At 33.8% G+C, this 14,049-nt stretch overlaps 1 protein-coding gene across 22 annotated transcripts in view; it reads left to right on the forward strand.

Moving 5' to 3' along the window:
* LOC114946604 (uncharacterized) overlaps positions 1-14,049 on the forward strand; it is a 190,512-nt gene that overhangs the window by 156,650 nt on the left and 19,813 nt on the right. For 14 of the 22 annotated variants that reach the window (XM_085489841.1, XM_085489860.1, XM_085489854.1 and 11 more), the window contains 10 exons: positions 957-1,100; positions 5,008-5,153; positions 6,948-7,001; positions 7,228-7,296; positions 7,984-8,073; positions 8,990-9,052; positions 11,569-11,794; positions 12,234-12,353; positions 12,456-12,563; positions 12,778-12,960. In XM_085489841.1, coding sequence (XP_085345967.1) covers positions 957-1,100; positions 5,008-5,153; positions 6,948-7,001; positions 7,228-7,296; positions 7,984-8,073; positions 8,990-9,052; positions 11,569-11,794; positions 12,234-12,353; positions 12,456-12,563; positions 12,778-12,960 — 1,203 coding nt within the window. The remainder of the gene's footprint in view (positions 1-956; positions 1,101-5,007; positions 5,154-6,947; positions 7,002-7,227; positions 7,297-7,983; positions 8,074-8,989; positions 9,053-11,568; positions 11,795-12,233; positions 12,354-12,455; positions 12,564-12,777; positions 12,961-14,049) is intronic. The other 8 variants (XM_085489849.1, XM_085489852.1, XM_085489845.1 and 5 more) reach the window with 7 other exon arrangements.

The raw sequence follows: 14,049 nt of genomic DNA on the forward strand, positions 1-14,049 counted from the left end.
GATGATCTCGGATTTCCAATTTTCTTTTTTCCGACGATTTCCTCCGTTTGAAAGAAATCGGAAATTTGTCGTCGCAAGAAAAGTAAACTTTCAATTTCTGAGGTATTTAATTTAAAGTCTAATTTAGTAATTTTTTTATTTAATTATAAATTAATTTATTTTGAAATTGAGAATTTATTATGAAATTTATATGGATTTGAGAGAGATAGTTTGCTAAAAGTTTAATAATTTGCAAATTAATGAATTTATAAATAAAAGGAAATGGAGGAAATCTCTAGGATCCGTTGTATGCAAACATATATACATATATAAATTTTCATAGAGAGAAGGAGAAAAAGCAGCAGAGTTTATATAACCGATGACGAAAAAGAATATTGGCTATTTCATCACGATGAAACTCACTTCATTCGCTTTATTGGCATATACACACGTTTTATTTACTTAGTATACATATATATTTTATCCAAATATATCGAAACTGGTTGAGTTTATTAAAAAATGTAAATATCTTTTCGACGATACACGCATATTACTGACGATCGCAGATTTAATACGGATAACATTGACATTTATTGTTTCGGCAAATTACTGGATGGAGAAATAAGTTTCCAAATGAATTCAGATAAATAACATAAATAACACCCTTAATGAGAAATCCGATGTAGCATATACCCAGTAATCGCGTAAAGTTTGTCCGCCGAGTGACATTTTTGCGTAAAGTCAAGAACGCGCACTGTCCGGGTGAATAAACTCCACTCACCCGGAAAGCAACCCTGCCCATCCTCATCCCCTTTCTGTCTGGTCACGAAGCCCTGGCCCTAGCTCGGCAAAATATCGTCGTCGTCTCTGTTTCCAACGTTCCACCCTGGACAGGCCGCGCGCAACCCTCTTCTTTCTCTCTCCTCCACTTGGATGTCTGATAGCGCGGATGTGTATGTCTGTTGTGGGTGGTGCAGCGATACGGAGCTGTTGGAGGAATCGTACAGCCTTTACGGCGTGAAACCACCGGGGCGTCCGCCGTCTGGTCCTCCACGGTCCCCGTTTCCTTCGGGAGCGGCAACCCCTTTGCCACCCGGTGGACAGGGCTACGACGTTACTCGGTACTGCACCCACGTGTCGCACACACACACACACACACACACTACTCGCCTGTGTAGTGTGTTTGTCTTGCGTAGAGCGCCTGCCTGCCTGCGGAATAGAAACAAAGATTCGAGAAGAGGGATGAAACGAGAAAAGAGGGATGAAATATCAAAGCCAAGTTGGTTGTCTAGTTGGATGCTTATGAATGAATACAGGTTGCACGAGTGTTGTGTCGAGCGTGCTTCCTTCCAAAAGCAGGACAGTGGCGAATCCAGGACTCTTTTTTACATCAGCAAATGTCTCTCCTCATTCCGGGAATCGATTCGCATGTTTTAAAATACTTTTATTAATTAGAAATCTATTAGAACGTTGACTGATTTTTAAAAATCTGGATTTTCCACTAAAACGTTTAAATACGTTTAACGCTGTTGTCTTAGGATGCATGGTGAGAAACGTCAGGTATGAAAGACTTGAAACAAATTTCTTTCATATTTGATTGATCATAAATTAGATATTTATCAATTTTCAATTGTTGCTACTTGCAGACAAATGTCGTGGAATATATGAAATTGCATAAAATATGATATAATATTGATGAAAATAATTTTCTTCTCAATTTTGTAAGTTGATCCATTTTTTTTATATACGAAATTATATAAATCCAATAATATTTTTGATTATATTAACGGTGATAGATATATTTCTTTCGTTATAATAATGAATATTATAAATATAGAATTATTATCAATTTCTATTTTGAGATAACATGATCCAATTATTAGGATTCGTTTATATATATTAAAAAGTTGGATGAAATTTTTTTCCGCAGCTCGTTATTTCACAGATAAATGGAATATTTCCAGTATTTAATTGCTATTCAAAGCCTGGATATTAAACTGCAAACTGCAATATTGATCGGTATCTATCGCTATTCATTTATATAGGAAGTGGCAGCGTCACTTGCGGATTATTATACATCTTTCCTTTCTATTTATGCATTTCCTATTTTTCAACAAAAAGCATCCACCCAATTTTACGTTATACGGTATCATCAAAGTTTGTCGAATAACTTATCAATATGATTACTTATGGGAATTTTATTTCGATTTTTTTATATACATATCGAGAGATTCGTGTTTGCATTTTCGAATAATGCCATCCCTTTCCAGAAAGAATCATCTACAAGTGCATGTTGTAGAATACTTTAATTGAGTGGTCGCGCAAGAGAAATGTCATCAATTTTATCGAGTTATTTCCGTTCGCGTGAGGCAAAGTTGAATCTATCAATAGCACGATTTAAACGAATCTGTGTCTGAGAAATGGAAGCAAACAAATTCATTATTATTGATATATATATATATATATATATATATATATATATATATCAATTGTTTTAATTTACAGATCAAACAATCTGCATAAATTATAAAATAACAAATAAGCTCAATATTTAAATAATCGATAAAAATTTATGTAAATAATGCTAAACTAAAAATATTGAAAAATTGATATTACATTTCGACTATATTATTATTAATTCGAAAATGTGATTATGATTCTCGTCTTCAATCTTTGCTAGTTTCTTCTCTAAACAATAAGATCTTTAGATTTATGTTTTTTTCCATTTATCAGATAAAGACGTATTGTCTGTGTAATACTCTTATAAATTTTATTTAATTAAATCTTTACATTCTACATACTAGTGTATATAATATATCATAAATAACGCAACTACATTTTTATAAAAATTAAAGTAGGAATAATATATCAGCATAAAAACAAAATAGAAATATTTTTATTTTCTGTGAAATTTAATCTTTACATGATATTACACAAATGATAAAGCATATAAAGTATGCAATATCTCATGGATAATATGGGAATTATAAAAAATGCAGACTTAATCTTTAATTAATTTTTCAAATAGGATTTTATGTACAGTTAGATCTTGGTCTGTTTAATTAAAAGGAAAGTCATTATTTAATATATATGTAGTTCTTTAATTTAATATCTGCATTCTGCACGCGAAAAAATAAAAGTCAACAATTAATATGAAAAAAACGATATTTAATTTTTTTCATTTTTTTAAGAATTAAAATTATTGTATTAAATTATATATTTGTGTGTTAAAAAATATTATAATTAATAGGTGCTGTGTACATATGTTTCCTGCTTATGTTATCCATATTTTTCATATTTACATTCTATATATTGTACCATTGCAAAATAATATCAATTATGTTCTCCGCTGCTCAAACCCAAGTGTGTGTGTGCGTGTATGTATGTGTGTGTGTGTGTATTATGTGCCATATGTGTGTAAATATGCCAATAAGTAATTATGACTCTCAAAGATTGTATATGATACATATATAGAAGTATAACTTGCAACTCTCGGTGGAATGCAGCATGCCGACTAGCGATCGTAGACAAGAATGCATTGGTTATATACAGGGTGTTTTGCACGTACCACAAAAAAAAACGGATATACACAACCACGTATCGTAAAATTATTAACATTCCTCCGAATATAAATTTAATGAATAACGTAACGAATAATTATTCGATACTTTCACGAATTCTTCACCATTTACAATAATTCATCCTGCAATGATGAACATGATGCAGTCAATATATAATCTGTATTTGTTGTCTCCTCAATACCATTTCCACAACAATCCGTGTCGCAAAACTCACTATAACGTTATATTTTGATTTTACATATAATAATTAATTTTATATAAGATCCTGCTGCTTTCCTTTACCTTTGCTTCGTTTTTGTGTAAAGATAATTAATTATTTAAATTGCATTGTATATATAAAAATAACAATTTCAAGGCGCGCGCGTAAAAGATATATTTTTTTAATCGGTAACATATAGATGTAAAGTTTATAACTATTAGAAGCATTATATCTAATCATTTTCACTTTTCACAAAATCTATATCCGTAATAAATCTTTATCAGTCACGAGAATGTTCGGAAGCTGTCACGAGCATTCTCGTATATATGAGAACTTTCTAGACGGAATTAATATACTCTACGATGGAACGAAATACATATCGGAAAACTGAAATGGATTCTCTTGTCGGTCACACAAATACTCGCACAACTTTACACCAAGTTTCGAAATTGACCGCCATGAGAATCACGGAAACCATCTGATCCGTCTGGTGCATCACGTATATCACCCTGTATATCATTTTATGTACTGTCACACCGTGACGTAGATTAGGCACTGCTGTCACTTGTCATGCAAAGCGATAGATGCACGTGATTAGCATCGTGTTATGTAACACATATTCGATTTCACCGACAAGAAATATGTATTATATATGTTGTATAAAAAAAAAAAAAAAGAAGTTTCTTGCATTCTTGCAAAAACAGTTTCAACATCCTTCCAGTGAAAACGGATATGTTTACAGTCTATTTTCAGTTTTTATTATTCGTACGTTGCAATATAAAGTCTCTCGATCTCTTGCTTTAGAAATCAGATGATGCCATTTTACTAGATTACGAAAAAAATGATATTGATTATTTTAAATATCTGAAATACGTGATATAACATATATGTTAACATCTTTTAATATATATATATATATTATTTCGCCTTTTATTCGCTGTAATATCATTTATCATCATTTTACTTAATATTTAGCTTATCATCCTCATTATTAATATGACAATAACATGAATCATAGTTTAAGATAAATAAATCTCATTTGATGTCGAATTATTAGAAATAACTTCGATCAATCAGTCTTTCTGAAATGATTTAATAAATAATAATAGGTAACTCTTGTCCAAAGCTATGATTTTTGCAGTTTCCACGCGTCAGAGTTACTCGAGTGACTCTCCTTTGGAAACATGATAGATGTTGCCGAGATGAACAATATCACTGGCACTTTTAACCGAGAATTGTCTGTCGCAGGATTAGAGTGGAGCACATGGAAAGACAGTTGGCCAATCTGACCGGGCTCGTGCAGAAAGCTCTGACACATGCTCCGCACACCAGTCCATCGCCACGAGAGTACTTGCAGGTCCCACCAGGACGAGATCCTTACGCGAGAGCCGCAGGTACGCAAGTCCCGTCAAAGTCGCAAATTCCTTTTTTTTTCTAGGTTTTTTTTCTACATTTTTTTTCATCTTACATGTCATAACACGTCGTTCTCCTTGGTTCTCGGTAAAGTATCGCGAAAAAATATCAACTTGTCTCTAAATCAAACAGGAATGATTTATTTCTTCTCATTGAGCTTGTCCGATTTCGACGTAATTTCCTTCTTCGAGAAGATAAATTCCAACGATTCCATCTTTCTCGATAACAATATTAGAAATTTACAAAGTTTAGCGCTTGATTTATTATCTATATAGGTGTTTTTATTCAAGAATTCTGGAACGGGAGAAATTCCCGTGCCATTCATATTTAATCTACAATCGAGAATTGACTGCGATCTCATTTTTTTTTTTTTTATTATATTCAAGAGAGAAAATTATTCTTATGGGATGGTAACCGACATCCAAGAAGAAATAAATTCGAAATATTCTACAAAAAAAATGACGTTTTATTGTATTAATAAATTTCATAAAAGTTTATAAATGAAAAATCATTCTCCATATTTTTGAGACAAGTTTTGTTTGTAGATGCTGTCACAGTTGAATCTTAGGAAATGTTTGTTTTGACAAAGACGATCGAGTTAGTGATGTCATTTCATTTAGTTCCTTCTATACATTTTAGTGCTTATGTTATACAAAAGAATTAGCGCATTCACTTAATTCACCAAGATAGTTTCAGCTAAGAAGCATATGAGAGACTGCTCTACACAGCTTATATATAAAGTAGTCTCCACTAATATTCATCTGTCCGTTTCATCCGCCTGTTCATCTATCCACTTCATCATCTTTCGACCACTATCAGAATCACGGTTCTTAACATCATCATGTAAATGCATCGGAATCATTAGGATTCCGTAAATGAGGCGGCTACGCTGATCAGCATATATCTTTTAATACAATTAATAATTATTAATAATTAATTGTTTCTTTGATATCAGATGATCGTAGAAAATCAAGAACATCCAAAAGAATGTAAATGTCAACATAATTTCACAAAAGAACCGTGCTATTTTATTAAAACTATTTTCCAATTATAAATATAGATAGAAAAATGAAAAATTGGTCAGAATTTTTGGCATTTGCATCATTTTGTATTTCCAATCTACGATTTGCAATAAACGTCGTGGTCGCCTTCTGGATAAGTCGCAATTCACCGAAACGACACAACTTTTTAGATATAAACGTGCATACGTATACATATGTGTGTTGCATACATACATGCATAGTTATACATACATATATATTGGAAGAATTTATGCCGTGAATTACGCGCCAGCAACAATATGCCACTATTCATACCCAGCGAGTTTCGAAACAAAGTTGAAACCTGTGAATGTTCGGGCGTATCGTTTAAACAACGCAATTCATATTTCGAGAGTATACATGTTGCTATCGACAGTAGCGTTTGATAAATTTTGATAATACAAACAAGGTACAATTAAAAGCAACGAATTACATTAATAAATTGCGAGTAATATGTTGAATGAATAATTAAGTTCAAATATATGTTGCTAATAATTTCTAACATTTATTTTATGTCGATTAAAATCAAAAATATAAAAATTATTCGAAAAATAAATGTTTAATTAACCTTGTGAACTCAATAGTTTTTCTCGAGCTTTTGCGAAAATTGTCGCGTGTAACAAGGGTAACTTTGAACGGTATATCGTTGCTCGGTGATACAGTCTCACGGACTGAACTCTCCTGAACTACCCTGCTGTACAACTGCTTTGTTATTCCGACTAACGCACACACCAGGCGCCGGGGACGAGTTCGACAAACATTCTAGCTCCAGCTCTGCCTCATTGCCAGGTGTGTCTCTCATCTTCTTCTATCTTCTATTCACCTCCGAATCATTGTATTACCGCTCTATTTTTATATATATATATATATGTATGCAAATATATATATATATATAAAATATGTTTATCTTATATTTATATCTACTTATATTTATATATACATATTTATGCATATTATATAGTTATCTTTACCTTTTTATCGCCGTCAATTAAACGCGTGTCCTTTAAAATTCAAGTGTCTCAACCTGCCGTTACAGATGACTCGTACTTAAGGACTGACGTTAAACCGCCAAAATTAGGCAAAGGTGCGCTTCAATATATGTTTCCTTTATATACACGCACTTGCGAATGCTCTCGCAAATTGCCGCTTGTCATCTCGCGTTATCATCGTTGTACATGTCTCGCACATTTACGTATTTCTTTTAAATTATTTTCCTTTTAATAATTTATTCATAGTTTTTTATAGTTTAATAGCACCGATAATTTTTTTTAATCTATCTATGTAATTATTTTTTTACTTTTTTTTAATCGTAATTATTTTTTAATATTCAAATCGCGATTATTTTTTTATTTGCCATGAAACTATGAAATGCAATTTTCATTTGCACGATGCATTCTTACATCGAAATCTTTACATTTTCATAATCGTTTTGTCCACTACCGGCTTTAGGGATGATTGACAGAAAACAGCTGTTTAGAAGTAGATATTACTCCGCCGGAACGATTACGATATTTGTACAATAAAGTTTAAATTTTCGAGATGGCACAATATTTGACGAAGGAGATACAATTTCCAAGCTGAATTTCTATTTTAATTAATATTTATTTAGTAAATAGAGAATTCTCTCTCTCTTCCAATTTACGAAAGCATCCATATGTACCTAAAGCCGGCGCTAGTTCCCATTTGATACACATACACACACACGTGCGCTTGTTACGCTTCTTACGCACAATATAACACGCAGAAATATGCTGATGAACATCTATTCCAGACAAGTCGGTGTCGTTTGAAAAGTCAGTGTCCTTCAGTGACGAGCCACCAGACATGAACTCCCCCAAACAACACTCCCCGCAACATGCAGGTAACGGCTAGCGCACGTCACGTTTAAACGAGCAAAAATGTATGCTAATTGTAAGCATGCTGTGAAAATATCGAATCACACATTCTTAGATCGCCTATCGAGGTAAACGTTTGCCTGAGCGCTAGCGTGATAACGCAAGAAAGAGTCGCTCTTATTATAATATAGCAGATAAAAAATGAGAGATTCTAATATTTTTGATTTAATTATATATAGGTCTTGCCGAAATAACAAAAACCTGCGTAATAGCTTAAGGAATGCCATTCGGGATTATGATGGGCTGTTTTGCAACGAGCAAAAATTGTATGCTAATTTGCCGCAATTAACATCGAAGAATGCATCTTTGAGTCTGCATTTCGAGAGATTGAAGTTTTGAAAGACCTATAATTAATTGAAATCTGTATTTCAAAATCTTGCAAAGTGTCTTGTCTGATTCATGCTCGATTTGGATTCGATTGATCAATCGTTAAATGATTCTTTTCTTTATCATTTGCATGAACAATTTATCCATCGATGATGGAAAAAAATGATATAATGTTTTAATTTAATGTGTCCCCGTAATGCGTTATTCTCCAAGGAATAATGTTGCACAAAAATGACTACATATGTCAAACTTGCATCATTATTTCGCCCAATTTAGTAAATCTTTATACAATTTTCTTTTAGCAATAATTTTAAATGAGCGTTCTAAATTAAAATAATTAGTTTCGGCTGCTTCCTACGATTAATATATATATTATATTCAGTATTCATGCAAATGCAACATGTTAAAAATGCAAATTAATCGAAGGAAGGTTCCGTAAAAAAGTGAAAACATAGTATATCTATAAGAAAATATCGATCCCTTCGCGATAGCGAATACTAACGCAATAATCTCTAACGCCTTCTCGTACGATTCTGCAATGCCTACCACGACTAGCGGACACAAAACCCACGAAACCGGCAATCAAATCCTCCACGTTGCCGAGGATGTCGTCGCAAGGTAAAATTTCCCCGTGTTTCTCTATTAGGAGTGGAATTATTCGGCAAAATTTTCGCATATTTGTAAAAGAGTCTATATTTTTTCCAATTTTTTTATAATTTTCTTCTGTTAAATTGTTATATTTTTCACATGAAGAAAATCATCTAAATATTTCTTTCTATAAAATACACTCATTTTTCGAAATTATACAAAAGTGAAATTTTAATTAAATATTCCGTAGGTATTGTATATACAATAGAATAATTTAAATATTTTGACATTCAATTGCAAAAAAATGGCAAATGTCACATTATCCGAATAGTTCCAGTTCTAATGTCTAATGCTTCTCCCTTATATGTGTCACGCTGTGTCTATATATGTTATTCATAATGGAGCGTCGTTCCAAGTCTTTGATATAATAATCTTCTGTCGTTCCGTCATTTCGAAGTTTTCTACTTAAACATTTTTTTTTATTCGTCTCCTGGGACGACACTGTATGGAGGGCACCAAAAACTTGTAAGTCCATTTTTGATAAAGAGTTGAGATGAGCGCTGCACGTCGACGTTGCTGGATTTAAACGAATTAATGTGTTTATATTTATTTCATGTAAATCGATTTTCAAGGTAAAGGCGAAAAAGGCAAATCGTTTATAATATAGGCAAAATGAAAAACGAGTAAATTAAGCATTATATACATATACAGAGTTTGCATGTAATTGCTCACTTTTTATGTAAAACTCGTCAGGAACACATGTATATAAACGAACCTCGCAAAAGTTACTTTGAAAAACAAAGTCGTACTGCATATTAATCATATTTAGTGACCAGCTAATGTTTATTCGACGGACAGAATTTTATCTCTCACTCTCAATGTTTTTCTTTTTGGTCTCTCTTTTTTGAAATTACATGCATAAGATTATATTAAAAAAAAAAAAAAAATCATGCGACTTTATCCAAACGAGAAATTCATACTACATCTCTCTTTTATTTCTTCTCATGTTTTAAATCATATTTGACGACAATAGTCGTTAAAAAAACGTTCACGATTGTGTGTGCCCTTCATATATATCATCGCATCGACGAACGATCGGGTTGTCTCGCTGAACGAAAACGACGAAAGACACAATTCATACGTTCCTATCATTTTACGGGACATTTGTGACGAATATGTATATACATTTCTTCGATTTCATTTCATTTCTCTCTCTTTCTCTCCGAGCGATACATCACGGTTGCATATCTGCCGCCGCCGATCGCTCGAAAGCGTCACGAAACATCCGTCTTATGCTCACCCTCTCACCACGTCCCTCGTAAATTCATCCTTTATTCATCTGACTCGGATGTCGGAACGTATTTTTATTTGCCCGCTGGAACGACGTTGCTTATCACTGTCACGTTGCATATCATGGGATCGGTTCATCTGGAATTGTCTCACGTGTACCTCTCGTGCACGCAAGAATAGATGCACTGATGAATCGGTCGAAAGAGATCATTCGATTCTTCAGAAATCACAATATCACTTACCTTCTAATATTTTTCTCGGAAAAATCGCAAATTCAATTTATCTTTCATGAGATGCCAAATAAATTGTTTTCAAGGAAGAAATTTATAGAATTTTACAATAAACACAAAAATATTGTGCATCTATTCTATGTCATTCTACGAATACACAGGAAAAATGCATGCCTTTTCTATAAAATAGAGAGCTTGGAAATCCAAGACGCGTGAATATTGAGAGCGTAAAGGCATTACTCAATTGTAATAAAATGTTGCTCAATTTTATCGTTAGTGAAAATATCGCTGCGATAAATAAAATCGACGCGTCTATCCGTAAAAATAATTAAGCTCTCGTAAGAAAAAAAGTAGCACGCGTTAGCAAAATATATGTCGCAAAGAGTATATCTATATAATATAATATAATACGCAACATACGCACACGGTCCTTGGCTTGAAACACCGACGAGATATTTTTTTATCCGCCAATTAGGTCATCTGCTGTGTCCTTTTTCCGCTCTTCCGCCGTGCCTTTCGTTCATCCGTTCAATAAATCGTGACAATAAAAAGTGACAGTAAAATTGTGTTGTCGTCGATCTGTTTAACCGTCCTCTCATTACTTAGGGCCCGCTCTTCTATCGTGCGAAATTGTCACGACAATAAGTGACGAACGTCAAGTCTAATCAGCTGATTGAACCACCGAAATTTCGCCGACAATTCATTTAGGCGTCATTGCCAAACTCTACTTGGCAAAGTGCAAGATACAAGAGGATGTATGATCCGGATGACAGTTTTATAATTACAATTAATCAATGCTAGAATTCAAAATTGATCAACCCTATATTTTTTCTCTCGAACAAATTCTGTACTAATGAATAAGAGAAGCTGATCAGATTGGATTCACGTCACGCTTTTGCTTCGCTACTCTTCGGATTTCGCACGAAAGAAGGCACGCGGTATGCGGCGCTTGAATCCTTTAAATGTTCGCGGAAATCTTCGGCGGGGTAGAAACTCAAGCCCTTAGACGGAAATGAACGATTGCAGAAAGGGACAGGCACAAGCCAACACCACCACCGAAACCGGCCGCTCTGGTGGCTGGCCAGTACGTCTACAGGGACCTGGCCCTCACGCCGGAGATGTACAATCAGCTGCGAGGTCTGCAGAAGAAGGCCAAGGACCTCAGGCAGGAAGTGAGGAACCTCAGACGCATGTCGCAGGCGCAGGCCCACACTGTGCGCGAAACCATCAGGGATACGTTCATCACGATTAGGTATAATAAAAAAAAAATCATCTTGGTCGAGCGGTAGAAAAAAATCTCATTTTTTTTATCAATCTTATAATGTCACAAAAATATATCTGTGCAATAAAAATGTGTGATATCTTGGAAATCATCAGGAACACGTTCATCACGATTAGGTATAAGAAAGAAAAATAATGCCTTGTGCATCTTGGAATGGTAGAAAAAAAAAACAGATTTTTTTATAAATTTTGTCACGGAAATATATCTGTGCAATAAAAATATGTAATATTTTGGAAACCATCAGGGACACGTTCATCACGATTAGGTATAATAAAAAAAAAGGCCTTGTACATCTTGGAATGGTAGAAAAAACAGATTTTTTTATCAATTTTGTCACAGAAATATATCTGTGCAATAAAAATGTGTACAACATAAAAACATTGAACTCTACTGATTATTGTCTGTCCAGGGCTATGCTATTGTCAGGAGGAGACGCGGCCTGGACAGCTGGAGACACCGAGAAGATTCGACTGAGCCGCGAGGAAGACCTCTACAAGCAGGAAATGATAAGGCTGGAAAAAGATCTCACGTGAGTATCGTCATTCTGTGAGAGATGACGTTTAAACAGAAGGAAAGAAAGAAAAAAGGAAACCGATTGGAAACGTCGTTAACAAACGTTCGCAAATTTCAGCGAGCTGGAGAGCACCGTGGAGGAGCTTCGCGGTAACGTGATCAATAGAAAGACGCGTGTCAATATGTCGGATGTGGAGAACATGGCTCTGATATTGAGTAAATCCAGGTAAGCCTCGCACGCGTACGCTTTCGATTCTACTCGAACAGAGTGTGCTGTCGCCTCGTTAATTCTAAATGTGTCGCTAGATTTACATCTAATCTCTGGTGACATTTATTTTTTTTTACCTGCCATATAAAGTAAGATTACGGACTGCATAATCAATTATTTCGAGGGTCGAATGTTTCTTCGCGTCTGATCAAATTTTAATTTTACCTTTCAGCAAAACCGTCGCTGACCTGAAGGTACGCTTCCCGAACCTGCAAGAGGGAATGAAGGGTCTGCTTAGCTCCGAAATGGAGAAGGTGGTGCGCGAGGAGAAGTTCCTGAAGGAAGAACCCGAACGATTGGAATCCGCGTTGAGACGTTGCAAGAAACTCACCGGCACGCTGGTGACGCTCAAACGGTATGTTTTTTTAGTATTACATTTTTTTATTATACTATTGACACAGTGATTCTAAACAGAATTTGCTTGTGCAATCGAAAATTACAAAGTAAATAATCTACGAGAGAATTATTAAAGTTGCGATTTACGTGACGAGTTTTACGAAAATTACTAAACTACATTTACCTTATCAAATAAGATCAATTTTTATATAGATCTTGAATAAAAATATATATTTATTTTCAAGTACCTTCAATTAAATTTTTAATGAAAGTTTTGCAAAATTTCAATCTTGCAGTCTTTTTACAATTGGGTTGATATAAGATTAGATTATAACGAATAAATAATCTATCAAGAAGAGCGTAACCGAAATATTACTATACTTTTAAACTATTCATTATAAATCATATATGACAATAAAGGCGCATATACTTCTTAGTTACATCTAAGTTGCAATTATAATTAAGAATCCAGTCGTCGTTATCGATAATTACTAAAACATGCTTTCTAATAATATAGCCGCTGTATAATTCGGACAAAGATTGCCAAGAAAATTAATCTAATAAGCTGACACAATTACTCATTTTCTTCCCACGAAGTATCTTTACAACAGGTATTTTCGATTGATATTCAGGCAATTAAATCGATCGATGTCATGGCTTCGAATCTTTTTTAGGTTCAATTGTGAACCTTGTTCTCTATAACACCTAATGGGATGCACACCTATCTTTCTCTAACTAACAAAATTCATATAAAAATTATAAACCAGTTGCACGATCTTCCTTGATGGATTACAAGGCAGCGTCCCAGCAAACACCGATATATAATTGTTACATTGCTATAATAAAACGGAATATAACAGGCAATATAACGTGTACGTTACATGTAACATCCATGTTAGTTGTAATTTCCCACTCATAGATGTAACATTTTAATATAACATATATTACATTGTAGTTATATTGTAATTATATACCAAATAGCACATTGATGTATTGATAATTCAGTGCTATCTTGGGATATAATGACAATATAACTACAATGTAATATATGTAATATTAAAAATGTTACATCTATGAGTAGGAAATTACAACTAACATATACGTTACA

Source organism: Nylanderia fulva, unplaced genomic scaffold (genome assembly GCF_048542155.1).
Source record: "Nylanderia fulva isolate GAGA-0341 unplaced genomic scaffold, ASM4854215v1 Scaffold9, whole genome shotgun sequence".
NCBI lineage: Eukaryota > Metazoa > Arthropoda > Insecta > Hymenoptera > Formicidae > Nylanderia > Nylanderia fulva.